Source organism: Gallinula chloropus, assembly GCF_964237585.1.
Source record: "Gallinula chloropus genome assembly, chromosome: 1".
NCBI classification, from domain to species: Eukaryota; Metazoa; Chordata; class Aves; order Gruiformes; family Rallidae; genus Gallinula; species Gallinula chloropus.
In genome coordinates, this window is record NC_140085.1 from 199,098,616 (window position 1) to 199,119,724 (window position 21,109).

Here is a 21,109-nt window from a genome sequence, read left to right on the forward strand (position 1 = left end):
CAAAAGCCCTGAAGGCTTATGTAGTAGCATGGTTTAATACTGAGTTTGCAGCTTGACCTTTATGTTTATGACCTTTTCAAACTAAGTGGGCTTTGGAATTCCAGAGAACCTCTTTTTTAATGCATAACATGCACTTTGTCCCAGCTAAATAAAAAGAGAGAGGATGGGATTTGGCTCTGTAGTAGTCTGTCTGCCTAACTTCTGTATCTAATTTGCATCTAAATTGCATACACTGTAAATAACTGTTTAAATTGAGTTAGCTCCAGGAGAGGAAGGTGCTTGCAGACAGGGACATTATCTTCCCCCCATGGACTAGAGAGGAACAGGATGCTTGCCTGGTTTGATGTTTGTTACTTTAATTAGGAATGGTTGAGATGTCATACCTGGTTTCTGTTTTCAGACTGCATTCAATACTATTATTAGCTAATGGAGGTCCCACACTGTGAAAGACGTGAATGTAGGTTGTTTCAGTGGTGTTAAATTCCTTCAGCCAGTTATGAAAAAGTATTTTTCAATGGGAACTCCAGAAGAAGTCAGAGATCTGTATTTCCCCCAGGTAAATTGAGCCCCATCTGTCTCTTCCTTGGTTAGAGGTGGGAATGGTGTGATGACTACTTTGACACTGGAGCTAAGCTGCATGGTGCTAGTTGTTGCTTAAGCAGCATGTTGCACAACATCTCTCTGATTCTCCAAACAGGCCTCCCTCTATCTTTCCTTCTTCCCCCAGCCTATGCCCTTATGAGAGCAGCCAAACCTTAAAAGCACATTGGAATTGTTTATCAAGGGTGTTTAAATGGCAATAATTTTAAGATCTATTCATTTTAATTGACTGTCCATTTATTTCACAGTGCTGCAAATTTTCACTAATGTCAAAAACATGTAGCTCCCTAGCCTCCTTTGAATTATCTTCTCTAAGAACTAGCTAAAATACCTTTCTCATTTCTTTTCTGCTTTTTATGCCCTTACCTTCAGCTTCTTAGCAGCAAACCCAAGGCTTTGCCTCTCCTTATAATAGTTTTATCTGAATATTCAACCTGCTTTATTTTCTTCTTAGCATAATATAGTATATAAGAGAATAAATATTTGTATGTTAAGTTACTAATATTAATTTTATTATGACTAACAGCAGTCTGTATTTGAATTTGCATTTTTTGGGCCAGTCACTAAGTTTATTTCATCATTTTTAAAAACAGAAAAATTGGAAATTTTGGCTCTGCTTCTTTTTACGAAAACCCTAGAGGTATTCCAGACTTCCCCTTAAGTTTCAGGGTGAATTAATTTTCTGCATTTTCCTCTGATTCTCTTCACTGAGCAGTGCAAGAATTGTAGCAATTGGCCCAATTTATCTTCACCATCCTTAGCGGTTTTAGTTTACTTCGGGGCAAAACAAGTAAGAATCATCTCTTCCTTAAGAAAATGTGTTTTAGAGTACTATTCTCTGAATTAGATCGTATCCTATATTTCTTGTCCATCATGGCATGGTAGACCACATAAGACTTGTAAAGATCTCAATATATCCTGGCTTTGCTAAGTTTGGACATGGAGCATGTGTGCTCTTTGCCAGTGAAGGAAGATTCTTGCCAGGTTTTCATTGTGTTTGATTTGGGGTTGTCCTCCAGAGTTCAGTGTGATCTGTCTTTGCATCTAAGACTGAACAAGTCTGACTCTCCACAGTCATCAGATATTTCTGGGGTTTATATTCAATCCCACTCTTCTGGATTGTTCCACTGGAAAAGGAGAAAGGCCCTCACATAGGACTCTTGCCTACAAGTCCTACGGATTTGCTGAAATGTTTTAATCTCCGAGGAGAAAAGTTTCTCACAGCAGCATAATCCTGCTTTAAACTGCATATCAGCAGCTGACAGGAACATAAGGAGGTTCAGCATCTTCCCAAAAAGGACCCCCATCTAGAAAAAGAACTACAAAAAAAACATCATTGCTTGAAGCAAATTCAAACATCAAAATACAAGCAGAATATATTTGAGGAAAAAAAAACCCAACAAACAAAAAAACCCAAAGGGGTCAAAGTTGTAGAATCCACATTCTGTGGGAATGCCAGATCTATGTCGTATCTTGCCTTAAGCAAATTCTCCAGCTGACCTCAAGAAACCCCTTTTAACAGTTCAGGAAGTTTTTCTTGGCCTGTCCATTGCACCAAACAAGTGTTAAACTTAAGATCAGAAGATCCTCTTTATTATTGAAAGGAATATTAATTTTTTTCCGAAGTGTCTGGGGCTTTTGTCAGGAGAAAAATATGTCAGTTGTGACTATGAAGCCAAGAAACAAGCTAAGAACCAATCCAACACTCCAGATTCATCCAGAACATGTAACCAAGGCTACTGTATACCAAGAACATGACCTATAGTCTGTTGGCTATATGAGTTCAATTGCTTCAATTTCCTGAGATCTCCTTCTTGGCTATACTATTCCATCTGTTAGACTGAAAATGAGAACTGTTCTAGAAAGGTCTTATGAAGCCGTAGTGATGGCCAACTACTAAGATCTTTTGTACCAGGGCCTGTTTCTGTCCTCGGTTTGATAACAGGTGGAATTCCCTGGAGCTATATTGGAAAATCCTATATGAACTATAGCATGCTTTCAGAAAACATAGAACAATTCAAGCTGCAGAAATATACTACTTCCAGGGCTTATTCAAGACCATTAAGATCAATCTCAAGAAAGTAAGGGTGGACATCATCTCATTTATATTTAGGTGTCCAAATTGTACACATAACTATGTGTGCTCAGTGTCTTTGGGAATCTTAACGGTCAAATAGAGATAAACAGCACTTTCTGGATGAATATACATGATAAGTCTTCTCATCCAAAGATGGCATTGCAAGTAGATGTGGATTCTGAAATCCCACTCAAATGCTTCAGTTTAACCAGAGTATTTTAAGGGAGGTCTTTAGGCTGTATAGAAGATGCATCAGTGTTACATCCTATACTGCAATGGTATCACAAGCAGCAGCTAATCCACATTCCTCTGAGATCATTCTCTGAGGTCATTCTGTGTTAAAATCCTTTCTCAGGACAACTTGTCTACCCAACTTGCCAGTTCAATCATCTTGCCTTCTTTATCACTGATTTTCCCCACATGTCCAAGGAACTCACAATGCCTTATCTTCATCTGAAATATTTCTTTCCTAATGCAATTGCAAGCCCATTAGAAACGACAGCTTCTACATATCTTGTATCTGAAAGCAGATTTTAGTAGACAATAAAAAGGAAAGCATGTGCCATATGTTGGAAAGCAGAATAAGTAATAAAAATTCACGTTAATGAAACTGAGCAGCTGAACAAAATTTCATCACACTTAGCCCCCTTTCATCCTAAGATTGCGATCAAAGGAAATGTTAAACGGCTGATAGAAATATTGGTAAAACTGATACTGCAGGAGCTTAGAGCACTGCAGATGAGCTCGCTTCACAAGGGTTGGTAGTCGCCCGGCAGCATGCTTTCAATAACCAGTCTCAAGTACCCCAGAAATGTGTGAAGCTGACACCTTCTCAGCTGTCACCTCCTACAGGCTCAGACCTCCGACCTCGACATGAGCACCTTCAAGAAGGAAGTGGTTTCATGTGCAGTTCCCAGAATAGTTTGGCTACAGGAGTTTTTAAGAGAAGAGTGCTGTTTGTTTTTTACACAAGAATGTTCTCTCTCTCTCACTCTGTGACCCTCCAGCACCCATCTTTTAAAGGTAATTGTGTTGGGTGCTTCTCTGTGTGCTTCATAGTAGGCCTTCATAGACTTAAGAGGTCTATGAGACTCTTAGAGTTGAAGATTTATACCTAATTCATTAATTATTGTTCAGTACTTAAGTGCAACTTCTGAAGCATTCATCACATAAGGATCTACTTGAGGCCTATGAAGGCTGAGGAGCATTTCCAAACTGCCTGTATTAATCCAGATGAGAGGCAGGGCCCGATATCACAGGCAATATTGCCAGAAGTTCAGTCATCTGAGTGGTTCTTCATTGTCAACATATGACTGTGGTCTGTTAAAATGTGCCAGACTGGATCAGGAATAAATCAGGATTTCACTCCAAAAGAGATTGTAATCACAAATTTCGCAGTGGGATGTTCTCTGGTGCATCCCTCAGTGTTTGATGCAGTTTCTGCCTTGTTTAATAGAAAATGAATCAATGTAAAATAAAGTGCCCTGCCTGGTTAGTTACAAGCGTAGGCTAGGCTGGCGTGGCTGGCAACCAAGATTTATTTGTTTGTCACTAGAGCATTTTTAGAGATATGAATAACGTATAAAAACTCATATGATGGATTCACTTCTGATTTTAGGGGAAGAATATACTCCACATAATGAAAATGGCTCAAAGAAGCCGGTATATTTTCAATACACTCTGCAGCGCCCTGGAAACCCAGCTCTAAGCCAGCAGAGAAAGGGCACTTGAAGCATTTATTACTAATCCTTCCACATTACTTCTTGGAAGTTTTAAAAGCAGGGTTTCTTTGGAAGTGTATCCCAGTTGATAGCATATAATTTTTGATTGCTCATTAAGATGGTTATTAAGCATCTTGAAGTATAGACTTTCATTTTGTTTTCATGGTTATCACTGTGAAACATTCCCTTTGTGAAGTGCCTACTGTCCCAAGGCTAGCTTCATGTCAGCAGAGATTTCCTTGCAAGAATCTCGAACTCTTTTCTTCAAAGGAGCCTTTTTTTCAGAGTTGGTTTTCATGGTACAATTTTTCTTGAGTAAATCAATTTAAAACATTAATTGGGAGATGGAATCTTTTTTTTCCACACTAACTGTTTGAATAAACCCCCCCACCACCACCAAAAAACTCAACTGAAAATATGATTGATGTCCCAATACCTTGCTATTGCTTAAATGTCAAGGACAATTACTTTTTTTTTCCTGGTGTCAAATAGTGTTAAATATATATATGTATCAACTGAGAAAAATTATCAATTTGGGCTTGCAGAAGGAGGTTAGGGAATAAGCAATGTTTCTATCCACCATAAATCACAGCAGACCCAGTGTCAGTGTTTTCCTGGAAAACCACAGATGCATCTATAAGTTGCTTAGAGATGTAGCTACGTATAGACAAATACTCAGCATAGGGAAGTCCTATGGCACATCTGAAACAACTGCGTTTGGATCATTTCAGTGGACAAAAGTTCACCAGTTCCACCTGGTCATGTGCACTCTCATTCTTTCTCCCCCTTTCTTCTCCCCATCCCTGAATGGCCTCCAAGACAGATGTGGACAAAGCAATGCTTCTTCCAACTTACATTTCATTGCAATAGCCTGTGCAAGAGGTAGAGAGAAGTGAGGGTTTCTTCATATTAAGAAATTCAGGGGCTGTGAGCCTTCCTAATCTGCAACTTCTTGGAATGCCAAAACTGTTTCCCTCACACTAAATGTATGACTTTTGGAGAATAATGCCAGTTGCTGGTCATCAAACCATGCAGATTCAAGACTTGATGGTAGAGCAAGAAAGACTCTCTCCACTTATCTGTCTCCAGCCCCCAAATGAGAGCCATTTCATGATAATACACCAGAAATTCAAATATGCATCTCTCTATATACATTGCACAAGAGCTGAGTCAATCAAATGGATCTTTTTCTACCTGCAGATCTAATCTCAAGAGGTCTGAGAAGCTCTTACACAAATTTTATAACCAATGCGGTTTGAAAGACTTTTCCACTTTGTAGAACTGGGGTGTCAGAGACTGTTAACTAGTGGCATTGCATTGCTGTGTGATGAACATACCTGAAGAGTTCGTTTGTCAGCAGTGTTGTGTTCTGCCTCCCCCTGTCCTCAGCCTCCAGAAATTTCAGACTCATAATAAGTTCCACTTTGTAGATGAGTAAGAAGCAGCATAGCAGCGGGGAGTGTGTGTTTTACTTTTGAACATAATGAGTGGTTCTAATTTCTAAACTGTAGCTGTGGCTGAGAAATCCCGTAACCCTTTAATCTCAAATTATTTATGGCTTTCTCTTACTTTTTAATAGATTTTAATTTTTTAATTTTTTTTTCTTTAACCTGATATGCAGGAGGGTTTTCCCAATGCTGCATCACTCAGTGTGTGACAGGATAAGGGGATATTAGTTTCAGAACAGTGCTTTGTGAGAGGGTTTTTTTTAATGGAAAGGAATTTGTGATGTGTATCCTGTCAGATCTATTTGAATAATTCCTGAAAGACTAGCAGAATTTGACCTTTGCTGCCAGTAATTATCATTGTCCTTGAAATTAACATAACAAATCTCTATTTGCATTTTTTAAATTGATTATAATTGTAATTTTTAAAGACTCGGTTGATGGTCTTTGCACCCACGAGCATCGGTGAGCATTCCCTGAAAATAAAATTTGCTGAATAAAACCCTCTTAAAATTACTTTTATACAAAAAGATAATTGTGCTTGTTCATTATCCAAACTACAAGGGCACACATCTTATGGGCTTATAGCCATTTGATTCTTTTTATAGACTTGGTTATGGTTTGCTTAAATATACTGCTAGATTATTTTTTTTTCCTTGCAGTGCATTTTAATGATATCTGCTTTCCAATATACAAACTGTGCTTTGAAATATAAATGAGTTTCAAACAAAGAAGTATCTGTAGTTGTACTGTGTATGCTAAGGCAAGCCGTTAAGATGGATGCCGGTAAACAGATATGCCCACTTCTAGGGACATTTTTGATGGAAATTTTCCAGAGATGGCTAATTTAACTGTATTTTTGTGCAACAATTAGGAGGGAATTACGATAGTTCTTTCGACGCGGAGAAGGGAGTGGGCACTATTGTCATTGCAAAGCCCTTGGATGCAGAGCAGAGGTCAATATATAATATGACTGTGGAGGTCACCGATGGAACAAACATTGCCACGACTCAGGTAGAACATCACCTTCCTTTCTTGGCAAGTTTTTCATTTGTTAGTGGAATGTATATGCTATAAAAATTAATAATTTTGCCTTTCAAATAAAACTTCATCCTTTGAGACCACTGTTAGCTAATGGAGGAGATGTTTTTCAGAGCCTTTCCATCTGGTTGTAAAGAATCAGCTGCTGAAGGTTTCAAAGCATTATTTCTCCTTTTGTCCTCTTCGTGCTCACACGACAGTAATTCGCCTTCCTCCAGCTGAGGGAGTCCCTATCACAGGCAGTGACGCTTGGGTTTTCACAATCAGATCACCCCATAATGGTCCCAAATACAATAGTACTTCTGTGGTGTTGGGGAATATTGCTATTGATCGTATTAAATGGAGTTCATACCTCTCATCCTGCCAAGATCCAAATGTGGGACATGAGATCAATTGTTCAAAGAAGAAATTGTTCAGAGGCAAAACTTAAAATTCAAAGCATCTTTCCTTTAGTGTCACTGCCTGTAATTACATTGTCTTCTGGGGAACAGCCCCAGTGAACCCTTTAAAACCAGGCTTGCTTATCAGGGTCACTGCCTTTCAGCAATTAAGAAGTCAGGTCAGATAAACGTGAAGGGTTGGTGTAACGCTGGCTCTGACACATCTCTGTTGGAGAAACCCTGACACAGAGCCTGGGTATCTGGTGGGAACCAGTCTGGACTTCAGACATGGTCAGGGTCATGGGTCAGGGACAGGGACTCTGCCGTTCAGGTGGCATCTGGAAAACTCCAAAGAGTAAAATCCTTCAATATGAGGTGGAGTTGTGAGGTATGGATTAGCTAGAGACTGGAGTCCTACATCTGAATTGCTGCCCAAGTGTAAAGTGTGCCTATAGCCTGGGTATTATTTACCACACAGGAAAAACTACATACTGGTAGAGGAGACCTGTGTGCAGCCTCAAATCCCAGGTCAAATGTGGTTTACAGAGGAAACTAAAAAGATAGTTTTGTGATGTTATTTGCATCTTTAGAATGCAGAAGTAAGGCCTGGATAGTTTTTATATTTACATATATGCAGGCACATCTAGATCCTTCTGTTTTGCCTTGCCTTTTTGCTCAAATGGTTCAGATGTGAATCCGTATTCACTGAGTTACACATCCAACTTTCCTACAAGACTGTTTAATCATTGAGTGCTTTCTCTATCTGATTTCCTGTTTATAACCAGCCCTAAAATCTCAAAAGTATTCCTACCTGATCATTTCTTCTGATAATCCACTCTTGATAAGAGTTGATGGTAAGCTAGGTGGTAGGAAATCTGCTATTTTCCCTGTTAGTTTCAGTAATTAATTGCATCTCTGGTAAAAACATCCCTTATTTTTAACTTGATTATATCTGGCCTGTATTCCCTGTTATGCCTTTCTCTGCTCGATTAAAGAGCTCTTTAAAAAACAGTATTTTCTCCCCAGGAAGTCACTTACTGAGAATAGTCTAATCACCTCCCAGTTCTTCTGGTAGACAAGCAAAGGAAAATGACTGACCCCTTTACATTCTGTTTCTGTAAGGCATTTTCTTCAGCCCTTGAGAAGTTTTTTGTTTCACATTGTTTTCTAATCTTGACAACACTCTCATTCCATATTTCAGAAATGTAGTGTTGAATCCCTAGCATGACTTTTTTTTTTCTTGCAGACATTTCACCCAAACAAATATGAAAAAGCACAGGGAATTTTGAACATGCTGGTTACAAGTAATTTCTCTTTTCATTGATATTATGTCTAATTTTTTTGCTGTATTTTATTTAATACATTGACCCGTATGAGTCCTCAAAACCTATTTTGATCAAAACCCTAAATTTTTAATTAAAACATATGGTAAAAACATATTTCAGTAAAGCTGTTGCTTTCTAAAAGAAGCCTGAGCATTCTTTGTAACAGTGATGTGACCTATTTAAAAACATAAGACAGTCATTGAAGATTGAAATCATATAGCATTAGATAATCATCGCTGGGTACAGACCCTTCTTTCCTCCGCCTCTTTCTCTCCATGTGGAAACTGTTTTAAGTGTTTAATTGTGGCCCAAATAACATCTAAGAATGTGTTTCTTTTGGTCTTCACAATAGAGATTTCAAAAGCGATCATTATCTCAACGCTGCCAGAATTATGGCCTGCCTAATTATCTGCCTTTTACAAAACTTTCACACTGTATTTTTTACTGTACTTTGGAGCCTTTAGTGATCTTACTCATCTTTATTTCCTTTTAGAACAATATTTTTTTAAAAAAAATCAAACTGAGAGGTTAAGTAAAATATGTCATAGAGTCAAAAAAGCATCAGGTGATGGCTCTCAGTGGCCTCGTTCTGAGTTTTGATAAAGTGACGTTATATTTTGTATCATATGCATAGTACCACCTGCATTCTTAAACTATAGCTGCATGAAGATACAGCAGAAGAGGAAGTGGGGGAAAAGCAAATGGATAAATGAATCCGCTTGTATAACAATAAAATAATAAAAAAGCCCCCCCCTCCCCAAAGCACAATGGTTTATTATGAAACAGCTGATCATTGCCGTGCCAAATGGAACAGTCTTGCTTTTCATTCCACCCCACCTGTTTCCCTTTATCTCTTTCTGGCCTTTTGTCTATTACACAGTTGGAGGTGCTAAAACACAGCGTAAAAATGCCAGAGATTTTTGTTTCAGTAACATGATCCCTGCCATGGACTCACATTAAGTTTCCTCAGTAATGTTCCCGCACGCCTGCAACGCCTGATAAACTGTTCGCTTCCTTCATGCCTTACTGCGTGCATGGCTCACTCGCTGCCCTACCAGGAGAGGAAGGAAATTGTTCTGATTTAAAAGTTACCACTGTTGTATGAGCAGCTTGCTGTTGCGAGAAGAGGCAAAAAGAACATAAGGAATAAATATTTCTTTTAATAAAAAAGAAACCCACCTTCCTTTGTCACCAAAAGCCTACTTGCTTTGGGCACGATCAGAATTACAAAAAGGAATATGGTGTCTGTAGTGAGAAGCAAAGCTCCAGGACTTTTTGAGCCACTGCCACTCCCAGTGCTGCCCGCACGGCTGAGCCCTGGCCCTCTGAGCAGGGAGGGATAGAAGGGGAAAAGACGAAGAAATGTTGACTCACGTGATTTATATGTTTGGAGAGAGGGTATAAAGCCTTTGTCACGTTGATTAACTTCTAGGAAGGCTAAGTCTCCTGACTTAGCCAGGGAGAGCTTTTGGGTTTTTTTCCTGGAGCTTAATTCATTGTTGCTCAAGGCCATGCAGTAATTTATTAAAGGCCAGAGGCATATGTTGGCTCTAAATCCCCACGAAATGTGACTCCTGCAGCTGCCAGGCGAGCTGTTGGCTTTAGGGAGGGGATGAGGTTCTGCATCCCATGTGTTGGAGAGAGCTGGGGACAGCAGCTCCATGCGGTGTCCCTGCTCCCCGCTGTTGCTACCACCTTCCTTTGGGCTGGGAGAGGGCTTTTTGCCCTGGCTTGGGCAGACAGAGGAACCTCCCTGCAAGAAATAAAGGCCTGGAGCATCTCCCTTACAAGGAAAGGCTGAATGAACAGGGGCTGTTCAGCCATGAGAAAAGAAGACTGAGAGGGGATCTGATTAATGTTTATAAATATCTGAAGTGTGGGAGACAGAGGGAAATGGTCAGCCTCTTCTCAGTGGTCTGTGGGGACAGGACAAGGGGCAATGGCCTCAAGTTGGAGCACAGGAAGTTCTGCACCAATATACAGAAGAACTTTTTCACAGTGAGGGTGACAGAGCCCTGGGACAGGCTGCCCAGGGGGTGTGGAATCTCCTTCTCTGGAGATATTCAAGACCCATCTGGACACCTACCTGTGCAACCTGTCATAGGGAACCTGATTTGGCAGGGGGGTTGGACCCGATGATCTCTGGAGGTCCCTTCCAACCCCTACAATTCTGTGATTCTGCGAAATCAGTGTAATGGCATCTAAATGCACATTCCTGCCACGATTTTGACTGACTGTGTACTGTTAGAGTTTCCCTTGGTTGTGAGTCAGGTTTATTCCAAAACCTCTTTTTTTTCTGAACAACTCGGATCCTTTACATCCAAACACCACCCAGGAACAGCAGTTATTTCTTTGTAGCACACACTGTTGAGCTTTGCTAAAATGCCCACAGAAGTGCAGTGCAGTGGGGAGCAATCATCTAAGTGAGGCTAATTCTTCATTTTTATTAAGAATGCCATACTAGCAGATAATTATTTTAAGGACAGCCTCCTGGAGTCATGGCACTATGTGAAGAAGACAGTTTTGACTTCCTCCTTATTTTCTTTTGGCCTTTTTTGCATCATCCTAACTGCTATGAAAAAAAGATGCTTTAAAGCGTGAAGGATCTAGGAGGCAAAAAGTGCTTCAGTTTCACTTCTTGCAAAGCCATCTCACTGTTTCCTTGTAAAGTGGACACTCTGAGAGGAACATGTAGTTCCCTCTGTTCAGCCTGAAGAAGAGAAGGCTCTGGGAAGACCTTACTGCAGTCCTCAAGTACCTAAAATGGTCTACAGGAGAGATGGAGAGGGGCCTTTTACAAGGACATGGAGTGATAGGACAAGGGTAATGGCTCTAAACGATAAGAGGGTAGATTTACATTAGTTACAAGGAAGAAATTCTTCCCTGTGAAGGAAGTGAGGCCGTGGCACAGGTTGCCCAGAGAAGCTGTGGCTGCCCCCAGATCCCTGGCAGTGTTTAAGGCCATGTTGGATGGGGCTTTGAGCAACCTGGGCTAGAGGAGGGTGTCCCTGCCCATGGAAGGTGTGGTGGGATTATATGGTCTTTAAAGTCCCTTCCAACCCAAAGCAGTCTGTGATTTTTATGATTTGATCCTTGATTTTTTTCTGTCCCGTCCAGCAATCTCAGTACTCCCTTGGCTGTGAAACAAAGGCTTTTCCCCCCATTTTAACATAACACAAGGAGCATGAGAAAGTGTAAATAACAGGCCACTGAGGTCAGTAGGGAAAGTGTTTGCCTTTTTAGAATAAACTTGGGGTTTGGGAGAGAGAAAAACTTGTCAGGAAGTAGCAAATAAAGCTGTGTGGTAACACTGTCAAAAGCAATATGAAATCAAAATAGTTTTTCAAAACCTGTACAAAAGCGTAACCTGTGTTTAAGCAATTCAGGCACTTAATAGGTTGTACTACAACACTGTGCCCAGACCAAGCAATTAGCCAAGCAGATACTTCCAGCTTCAAATGTCTCTAAAACAGCTCCTGGCATTTATCCAGTTTTCACTCAAAACCGTTTGTGCCTAAACCAAAGGTATTTGTGATGGGCAACATTAAAAACAGCTTTGGAGAGACTTCCTGCATTGGGTTTTGTCCTGCTTTGATTTGATTGGATTTCTCTAGGCCTTTCACTTACCATTTTGAATGCAAAGTCTTTGCTAATGCAGTGTTACTTTGCCTAATTTGTAAGCTTGGAGGCCCATGAATCCTTTATTTGAAACTTGCTTTAACTGTGGGAAATAGGAAGTGAACGGGGAGAAGCAAATCTTTTTCTAGTGAGGTGCTTGTTCGGACTATAAATTAGGCTCTGCACAATGGAAGCAGAAGGAGGCAAGCCTGCCTTTCTGCAGCCAGCGGCGCGCTGGAAAAGATACGAGCTTTCAAGGATAACCGGCCAGAGACTGCTTTGCTGCATGCTCGCTTTATGAGCGTGGAAGAAAAAGACTTGCAGCTAATGTTTGTCTATGAAGAGTGGTTTAGTCAGTAACCTTGCCCAGTCCTCAGCAAAGAGGAGTCCCGACTTAGCAGCAAACAAGCAGTAAACATTTCCGTTGGGCCACTTTGGGGGATGTGTTGGGAAACTTTTCAAGCCTGTCTTTGATTTGACACGATGGGCATTGTCACAGCTTAACACTCAAGCACCTACACCGTAATAAAGGGTATTTATGCAACACATCTCATTCTTGCCATATCTTCGGATTGGAAATAAATAGGAAGAAAGTATTCAATTACACATACACTGTGAGCCTCTGAGTTGCTTCGGTAGGATGACACTTGGTTTGGGGTGAAAGATGTGCTCCAGGCTGACTAAAGCTTAAGGCTTCAAGGAGCAGAATGCTGGTCCTTTTGAAGTAAATGGGAAATTTGCCAGTAGTACCAGGATTTTATGCCTAACTTTGGCAGCCATTAAATGAATTTGAGTAACTTTCCTCATATTAACAATCTGGTGGCATTCAGCTTACTTAACTTCACATATGTTTGTAGGATCAGGTTTTCTGTGAGCCTGGTGTTCATGTCAGTGTAGCATTTGTCCATTATTAAAGGAAAAGATTGCCGTTTCTTTTAAAGTAACACCTCACTAGAAGTCATTCTGCCAGAGCAGGAAATCTTCTGCATAGGAAGGTGGCATTTTAAGGTGTCCTAATAAAAGGGAGGTGGCTCAAAAATAAACTTAAAACATCTTCCCCAGCTTTGTCGCTGCACTTCTGGTGGGGCTTTTGTAAATCATTTAACCTTCCTGCAAGGCAGTGATTTACAAAAGGATGGGGATAACAATAGTCACTTGGTCCTCAAAAAAGTTGTAAGGATTGAAGGACTAATCTCTATTTAAAATGACACTTAAGTTCCATTTTATTTTACCTGATGTTTCAAGTAGTTCCCAAGACAGTTACATTTTTAAGAACATTAAAGAGTTCCATTTTCTCCTTTTCCATAGCTTGTGTGTTTAACGGGTCTCTGTATAATCAGTATTCCCATATATAATCCAACTTTCTTTTGTTGCAAGGAAAATCCACCTCCCCCTAGCAAAGGAGAAGCTGTAATGTTAAAATTACGGTTGACTCTCGGGGATTTTGAGGGACAGCTGACAAAAATTAGAAATACTCTTAACTGCTTTAATAGAAGAAATTGTGAATCAATAATGACCTCTTTATTCATTAGCATCTCTAACCCACCGCCTTACATCTCCAGATAGAAGTGGCTGTTGAAATGCAGAGTATGTAATAAATAATGCGTATTTCAATGTGGATCACTTGACAAATCATTAAAATACTGTCATCTCAGGGGAGGAAGATGCCTGCCACTTAAACAGGCACTTGATCAGTTTTACAGTAGACATGAAGTGAAAGTAAAAAAAAACAGTAAAAAAAAAAAAAAAAAGTAAAAAGAAAAAAAGTATTAGCTCTTTTCTGGAAGCTGTCAAAGCAACTTCCAGTGTGAGGTTCCCTGTAAATTTGATTACCACAATGAATGAGGACTGCAATTTTTAATCTTTTCCCCTCATCATGCCTCCCACTACCCAAGCAGCACCATGGTCTGTACCTGTGTGTCAGGGCATTAGCTCATACCTTTTCAGTGCTGCCTTAGGAATCCACACTATAATTTCCATAGTCTCATGGCTTTCCCTTGGTCTCTGATGTTGATCCAGTCCCACCCTGTTCAGTTTATGCAGTCTCGTGAAGGCATAAATCACAGAGCTGTGGCTTGCACAGTCACGGTGCAAGCTTTGTGGCGGATAAAGCATTATGCCCTCTCTGCTTTCCCAATTTGCCAGTGATTCCAAAACACATTATATATGATTGGAAGTGAATCCCAGCACTGGGGTGATCACACACCATGCAAACAAAGCAGTATGCCACCGCTGTAGCAGTAACTTTAAGACATATTGGTGTACTTTTGTGCATTTATTTTGTTTTCTTACAGAATACATCAAGCTTGCACAAAGCAATGTTAAAAAAAATAATCACAGAAATGAGCCTGTCCTTCACATGGCAGGTTACTTGTTCAGGGTAGACCGTGCTGTATTAGCAACAGCAGAATCAAATACTCAATATTTTCTAGATAATCGGTTTGAAAAGATTTTTACTCCTCTGTTAGAGTTTCTAAAATGACACATGACAAAATGTTTGGCCACTAATTAAAAGCAAAATAAATTGTGTTGTTTGTTTTAACAATGCTGCAATGAAATATTCCAGCCATTTTACCTTGGTGCCTGGTAAGAAATGAGAGTATCAAAATTACTTGAAAAGATTCTTTTAAGTATTGAACACTGGTAATCAGATTATTCCCAATTCTTATTGCCTCAGTGTCTCTTCCTTACTCTAAGAAAAGTGTTTCACTACTGGTTCTGCATCCCCTTAGAGCAGAGTTGAATTCTCATTTTTAACTCAGGGTCTCTTTCGTATATTACAACTCATTTCTTCAATTAATTTCTTCACATATTTTTCAGATGTGAGTTTGGCTTTTTTTTTATTCCCTCAGTCAGGTCAGAAACAGACCTTGATATATGGTACAGCAACAGCTAAAATATAAAAAGCGAAGTAATTATTCATCATTATTATAGGCCCAGCAATGTATATTCCCTCCCCACAGTTTTATTGCTATCTGTCCAAGACTGAAGCATAACTTAATATAGGTTTGTCCCTGCTTCACTCTGGCGTACCATAATCTGGTGAAAATTGAATCGCATGGAATGCACAGTTGAAGTCCTATGCCATTTAACTCACGGAGCATTTTATTTCAGCTGTCTTTTAAACAGTTCCCAGGCTAGTTCATTACGACTGCTGCTTACAATTGCTCATGTTCCTTCTGGTAATGCGTTCTGCAAACCCTTCCACATATCATGGAAATCTAAAGTTTCATTCCTCTCTGAGGCCAACATCTGTTTGTGCAATATTGCAGTAAAGGTATAACTGTATTTTTCTTCTGTTAAGTAAGTATGGGTGAACAGGGCTTGATCAAGCAAAGTAATAAAACATTTTCTTCAAAAAGAGCCAAATACTTTTCAGAACAACAAAGAAAATATCACGAGGGATGTGTAAAACCTCCTTGTGTCAGGGAAGAGTCCTGTGCCTGGCCTTTCCCATGTCATTTATTGGACTATCCATTATTTCAAAACCTTTGAATAAAAGGATGGTTCCGTTCTACTCACTCTAAAAGCAGATGTGTGCTTTCACAGGTGTGTTCTGCAAAAGATACTTCTTTATTTCCAGCACTGAAAGAGAGGCAACTCTTCGCTTTTTTTTTTTTTGTCGAGGGTTTGGCTGACGTGGTGCCCAAAGTAATCTATAGTGTGCAAAGTCCAGAAAGCAAATTTTCTCCAGGGACTGACTCCTCCAATGGTGAAAAACCCAGAACCTCATCAGAGCCACACACGCATAACATTGCATAGTCTCCTAAATTCTGAAAGGCAAAGCTTGGAAAATAGTGATTCTTATTAATTACCAGAGGCAGCTTGTGGGACATTGAAATGGGTGTAATCGGCAGCAAAAGGAGCATCCTGGCTGCCTTCCCCTTCCTCAGGGCTCGATACACACAGAATCACAGAACGTTAGGAGTTGGAAAGGACCTTGAAAGATCATCTAGTCCAACCCCCCTGCCAGAGCAGGATCGCCTAGGCAAAATCACACCAGGTTTGAATGTCTCCAGAGAAGGTGACTCCACAACCTGGGCAGCCTGTACCAGTGCTCCAGCACCCTCACAGGGAAAAAGTTTCTCCTTACATTCACATGGAATGTCTATGCTCCAGCTTGCACCCATTGCCCCTTGTCCTATCACTGGCCATCACTGAGAAGAGCCTGGCTCCGTCCTCCTGACTCTCACCCTTCACATATTTATAAACATTAATAAGGTCACCCCTCAGTCTCCTCTTCTCCAGGATAAAGAGACCGAACTCCCTCAGCGTCTCCTCATAAGGAAGGTGTTCCACTCCCTTCATCATCTTAGTGGCCCTGCACTGGACTCTTTCAAGGAGTTCTATGTCCTTCATGAACTGAGGGGCCCAGAACTGGACACAATATTCCAGGTGTGGTCTCACCAGGGCAGAGTAGAGGGAGAGAAGGACCTTTCTTGACCTATTAACCAGACCCCTTCTCATACACTCAGGATGCAATTGGCCTTCTTAGCCATGAGAGCACATCGCTGGCTCATGGTCATCCTGCTGTCCCCCAGGACCCACAGGTCCCTCTCCCCTACACTGCTCTCCGATAGATCAGTCCACAACCCTGGTTTTAAAGACAGACCTGAAGCAAGTGGCACAGGGTACATTCCATTTTCAGCCACTGTCCTACCATTCATAAACTGCAACAGAAGGGTGTTCAAGAGGAAACTGAATTAGTAGGCAATAAAGACCACCATGATTGGCAAAGGTACATACTGATCTCTGTGGGGTGGGCTCGCGTGGTCTTGAGGTCATGTCTCTGCTCTATCCGCGACAAGTATCACTGCTCCTGAAACAGCCTAAGCAATCTGAAATCTCCACTGCTGGCACATTTTGACATTGCTAGTACTTCCCAACACAATATATCGGGCAGAGAACAACACAGGATTTAGCTGAATCTTGATTGTATAATAAGCGGATTTAAGTAACATGAAAAGGATTCTTTTATAGCCTTATTAATAGTGTAGGGAGAAGGAAATCCCATAATAGCTTCAGAAGTCTCTTGTAACCAGCACAGTTACCATGCCTGCCATTGCAGGAATATTTTTCAGTCTATAGATATATAGAGAAAATACAAACTTTTTTGTCAGGCTCTGAGTAGGTCTGACGATTAAAGACATTTTACCTCCAAAGTCTTGTCCTTGCTATTTCATTGATTTGGATAGTAAGCCTTTAATATTAAAGGATGGTTTTCAGCCCACCATACAACAGCATAACATCATCAGCCATCTACAGTAAATTGCATTTCTCTAGGTGCCTTTTCAGTAATCTGCCTAGACCTCAATAACTTCAAATGTTTTTCTTCTGTTAACTGTAGGTGCTTATCAAGGTGTTGGATAACAACGATAATGGCCCAGAATTCTCTCACCCAACATACGACGTCACCATTTCAGAGGACATCCTCCCCGATACTGAAATTCTGCAAATTGAAGCTATAGACAGAGATGAAAAGCATAAGTTGAGCTACACTATTCACAGCAGCATCGATACAGTCAGCATGAGAAAATTCAGAATTGATCCCAGCACGGGGGTGCTCTATACTGCTGAGAGATTAGACCATGAAGCCCAAGATAAGCACATCCTTAATGTCATGGTAAGAATGCAATATTCACTTGACTCAGGACACAATCACTGCTCCTTCGGGTGCATACGTGCCTTAGTCTTTGCAGGACCAAAGGACTCTTAGTGCAGTAAGTAGTCATTAATTTCATCTCACCTGCCTTGCGCTGTATTTTTACCACTTTTTTTTTTTTTATTTGGGCTTTTTGGGAAACTTCTTGTGAATTCATTGTGTGGAATATGATATGATATGATTTGCTATCTCAAGGGACAGCAAGCAGGAAATTATTTAATCGCTTGACAGCTGGTCCTCACACTCAAGGTAATTTTCAGAGTTTCTGAAGTGAGGCTGAAAGTTATTTCAGAAGTTATGGAGAGGGAGATAACGGCTTTCTCGCCATAGAGAATGCACTGTGAATACAAGCCTCGTTTACAGGTTACTCTTATGGACTTACTGCAGTACATAAGCTGTTGATACACAAAATAGCTTTCAGCTACATTTCCAAATCTTTGGGTATGCAGAGAAAACAATTAATTACCTTTTTTTTGCTCAGCGTTGCCTAAATTACAAAACAGAAGTCTGTTCTGTTTTCAAGTGAAGGTTGTACTTGGTGGACTGGAGCTTATTAAAAAAGATAACGTGTTAGTTTAAAGATTGTAGGAATCGGGAAGGTGCTCTGAGATTCAGTGGGATCTCAACTCACAATGTGTCACAAGTCCTTTGGAGAGCAGGCTAAGAAATAAACTGAAGCACAGAGAGACATGGCTGGTAATTCCCTGGTGCCTGTGTTTTATCTCTACCTGATACAGTAAGGAGTTTGTTCTACTTCTGGAGAGCCACACTGTTGGGGATCGTATTGTCAGGATTATCAGTGTGGGGTTGTGAGAGGTGTGTTAATTGATGCCACCATTGGGAGTGCTCAGCACTTTGGGTAATTCCACTGGTTACTATTGGTATCATGATCTTCAGAAAGGTGTGTATATGTCTAATGATGAAAAATTCCATTAGCAGCTACAAGTGCTCAACTAACACGTGAGGGATCATAGTGGGTAAAATTGTAGCTCTTTGAAGGAAGGACAATATGCAAGGTATGCTTGCCTTTGTGCTATAAAGGAAGGTTTCTCAGGGCAAAGACATGTCCATTTAGGATCTGTTTTTTTTAAGAAGTATTTCTTGCAAACCTAAAACCAAATTTAAGATGCCATGTGGCTGCCACTTTAAAAATTTGTGTCATGATCAGCAGGTGTCATACATTTTTCACAGGTCAAAAAAAAAGTCTCTTAAGTTCTTCCTAGGTTTTGTTTTTAATTTTATTTTGCTATGCACCATCTCATGTGTGAGTCTATTTTAGGCTGTTCTTTGGAAAAAATGGTTATTTTTATTACTTTGTATTAAATAGAATAGAAAATATTATTAACACTCAGAGGACTAATATTTATGAAGTTTTACCAAATGGATATCAGTAAGTGTATCATCCATTTGTTTTACAGGTCCGAGATCAAGAATTCCCTTACAGAAAAAACCTGGCCAGAGTAATCATAAATGTGGAAGACTCCAATGACCACAGTCCATACTTCACCAGCCCGTTGTATGAAGCCTCGGTGTTTGAATCAGCAGCAGTTGGATCAGCAGTCCTGCAGGTCACGGCTTTGGACAAAGATAAAGGAGAAAACGCCGAGCTTATCTACACCATTGAAGCAGGTTAGGAGAGGAGCTGAAAATGTAGCATCATCATTCAGGCCATACACAAAGCAATGCTGTGATGGTGGTCTGTCTTGACACGCAAGTCGACTTCTTTGGTCTGCCATAGCGTTGGGCAAAAGAGATGCCTTTTTGTTGGCTGTTTTATTTGTTTTGAAGCTATGATACCCAAAACCTGTCAGAAAGGAATCTCATTTACACTCACTAGTTGGCTGCAGAGCCTTTTACCTCTAAGTCATTGGTTCAAAACCATCACAGAAGATAGTTATTGAAGCCTACAGCCTGTGACTTGTTTTCAGGTTTCTGGCCCCAGTCTAGTACACAGTGGGTCTTTCATAAACAAATGCCACAGCTGGTATGTCCTGGCATCTGTGCCAATATTTGGATCAGAGGAGCATGGAGACGCAAAAAAGGGCTACGCTAAGAACTTCTGCCAGCAGAGCTGTAGCAGCTTAAGTGGCACAAGATCACTTACACTAAGGGAGGGCGCGGTGATACCAGATTAAATTTTTTTTCGCTGTTAAGATGTGTATATTTACATTCACCACACAATCTGTACCAGCAAAAGCATTCCTCTGCTGGTGCTACAGCAGGGCCATGGGAAATATGCGTTATCTCTGCTACATATGTAAGTGAATGTAACTTCCTCTGGCTCATACGGACCTGAAGTTAAGAGTTATCTCTGAGACATATATATATATATATAATATATGTACAAAGGGGATGCCTGGAATAAAAAAAAAGAAGTAGAAATTTGTAACCTTGGATTTTTTGATGTTTCATTTCAATCTTTTTAAAGTAATATGAATCTTTCCATTGTAACAGTAGCAAAATTTGAAACCTGTATTGCCCTAAAAAGAAATACATAGTGCAGATTGTTCCCGTATTGATTTTCCCAGCATTAGGCTTTGATCCTACAGAATCATTATTTATCCCTATATTGTTATAAAGACATGCCACTAGCTAGGATGGTTTAGGTCAATTAGGAACAGACTAAATAGAAAAACATAAGTAATAGAATATCTATGGCATCTTGTACTGATTTAACTTCACATCATTCCAACTTGGACCTTAAATTAAGCTGATGTAACCTGAGGCTTAAAGAAGACCCAAGGAACTTTCTTCTGTCATTACCATCTATGCTCTGTGCTGTAGAGTCCCTTCAGCAAACCGGGAGGTGAAGTCTTTTGCAGCTGAAAGGTCTGAACTTAGGTCTTTGTGATCTTACAAAGGTCTAGCACTACAAATATTTCCCTTATGCACTCCATTTGGTTATTTCTCAGTATGCTAAAGAGTCCTTTAACTCTGGAACAGGGAAGATTTTACATGTGCCCAGGGACAACACTGTGCCTTATAGAAGCTGTTCCCAGATTTTTCTTGACACCTTATTACTGTTACAGGCACCAACTCAATCACCTGTAGGTGCCACTACAATGTAAAGAGCAACCTGACTCGCTAGGGATATGGCACCTGTACACTGGTACTAGAATCGTACTATGATGCAGACAGAAAACTATGATGATTGGAAAGGATGCTTTAACTATTAGATGGGCCTTTTTAGTCCACATGCTTTTATCTTTCCTAGAGACTCCCCGTTCCTTGCAGTATGTT

At 40.3% G+C, this 21,109-nt stretch overlaps 1 protein-coding gene across 4 annotated transcripts in view; it reads left to right on the plus strand.

The window, feature by feature from the left end:
* Positions 1 to 21,109, plus strand: part of FAT3 (FAT atypical cadherin 3) — a gene marked incomplete at both ends in the record, with an annotated part of 342,641 nt that overhangs the window by 239,748 nt on the left and 81,784 nt on the right. For all 4 annotated transcript variants that reach the window (XM_084265956.1, XM_084265958.1, XM_084265957.1 and 1 more), the window contains 3 exons: positions 6,718 to 6,857; positions 17,555 to 17,830; positions 19,288 to 19,498. In XM_084265956.1, coding sequence (XP_084122082.1) covers positions 6,718 to 6,857; positions 17,555 to 17,830; positions 19,288 to 19,498 — 627 coding nt within the window. The remainder of the gene's footprint in view (positions 1 to 6,717; positions 6,858 to 17,554; positions 17,831 to 19,287; positions 19,499 to 21,109) is intronic.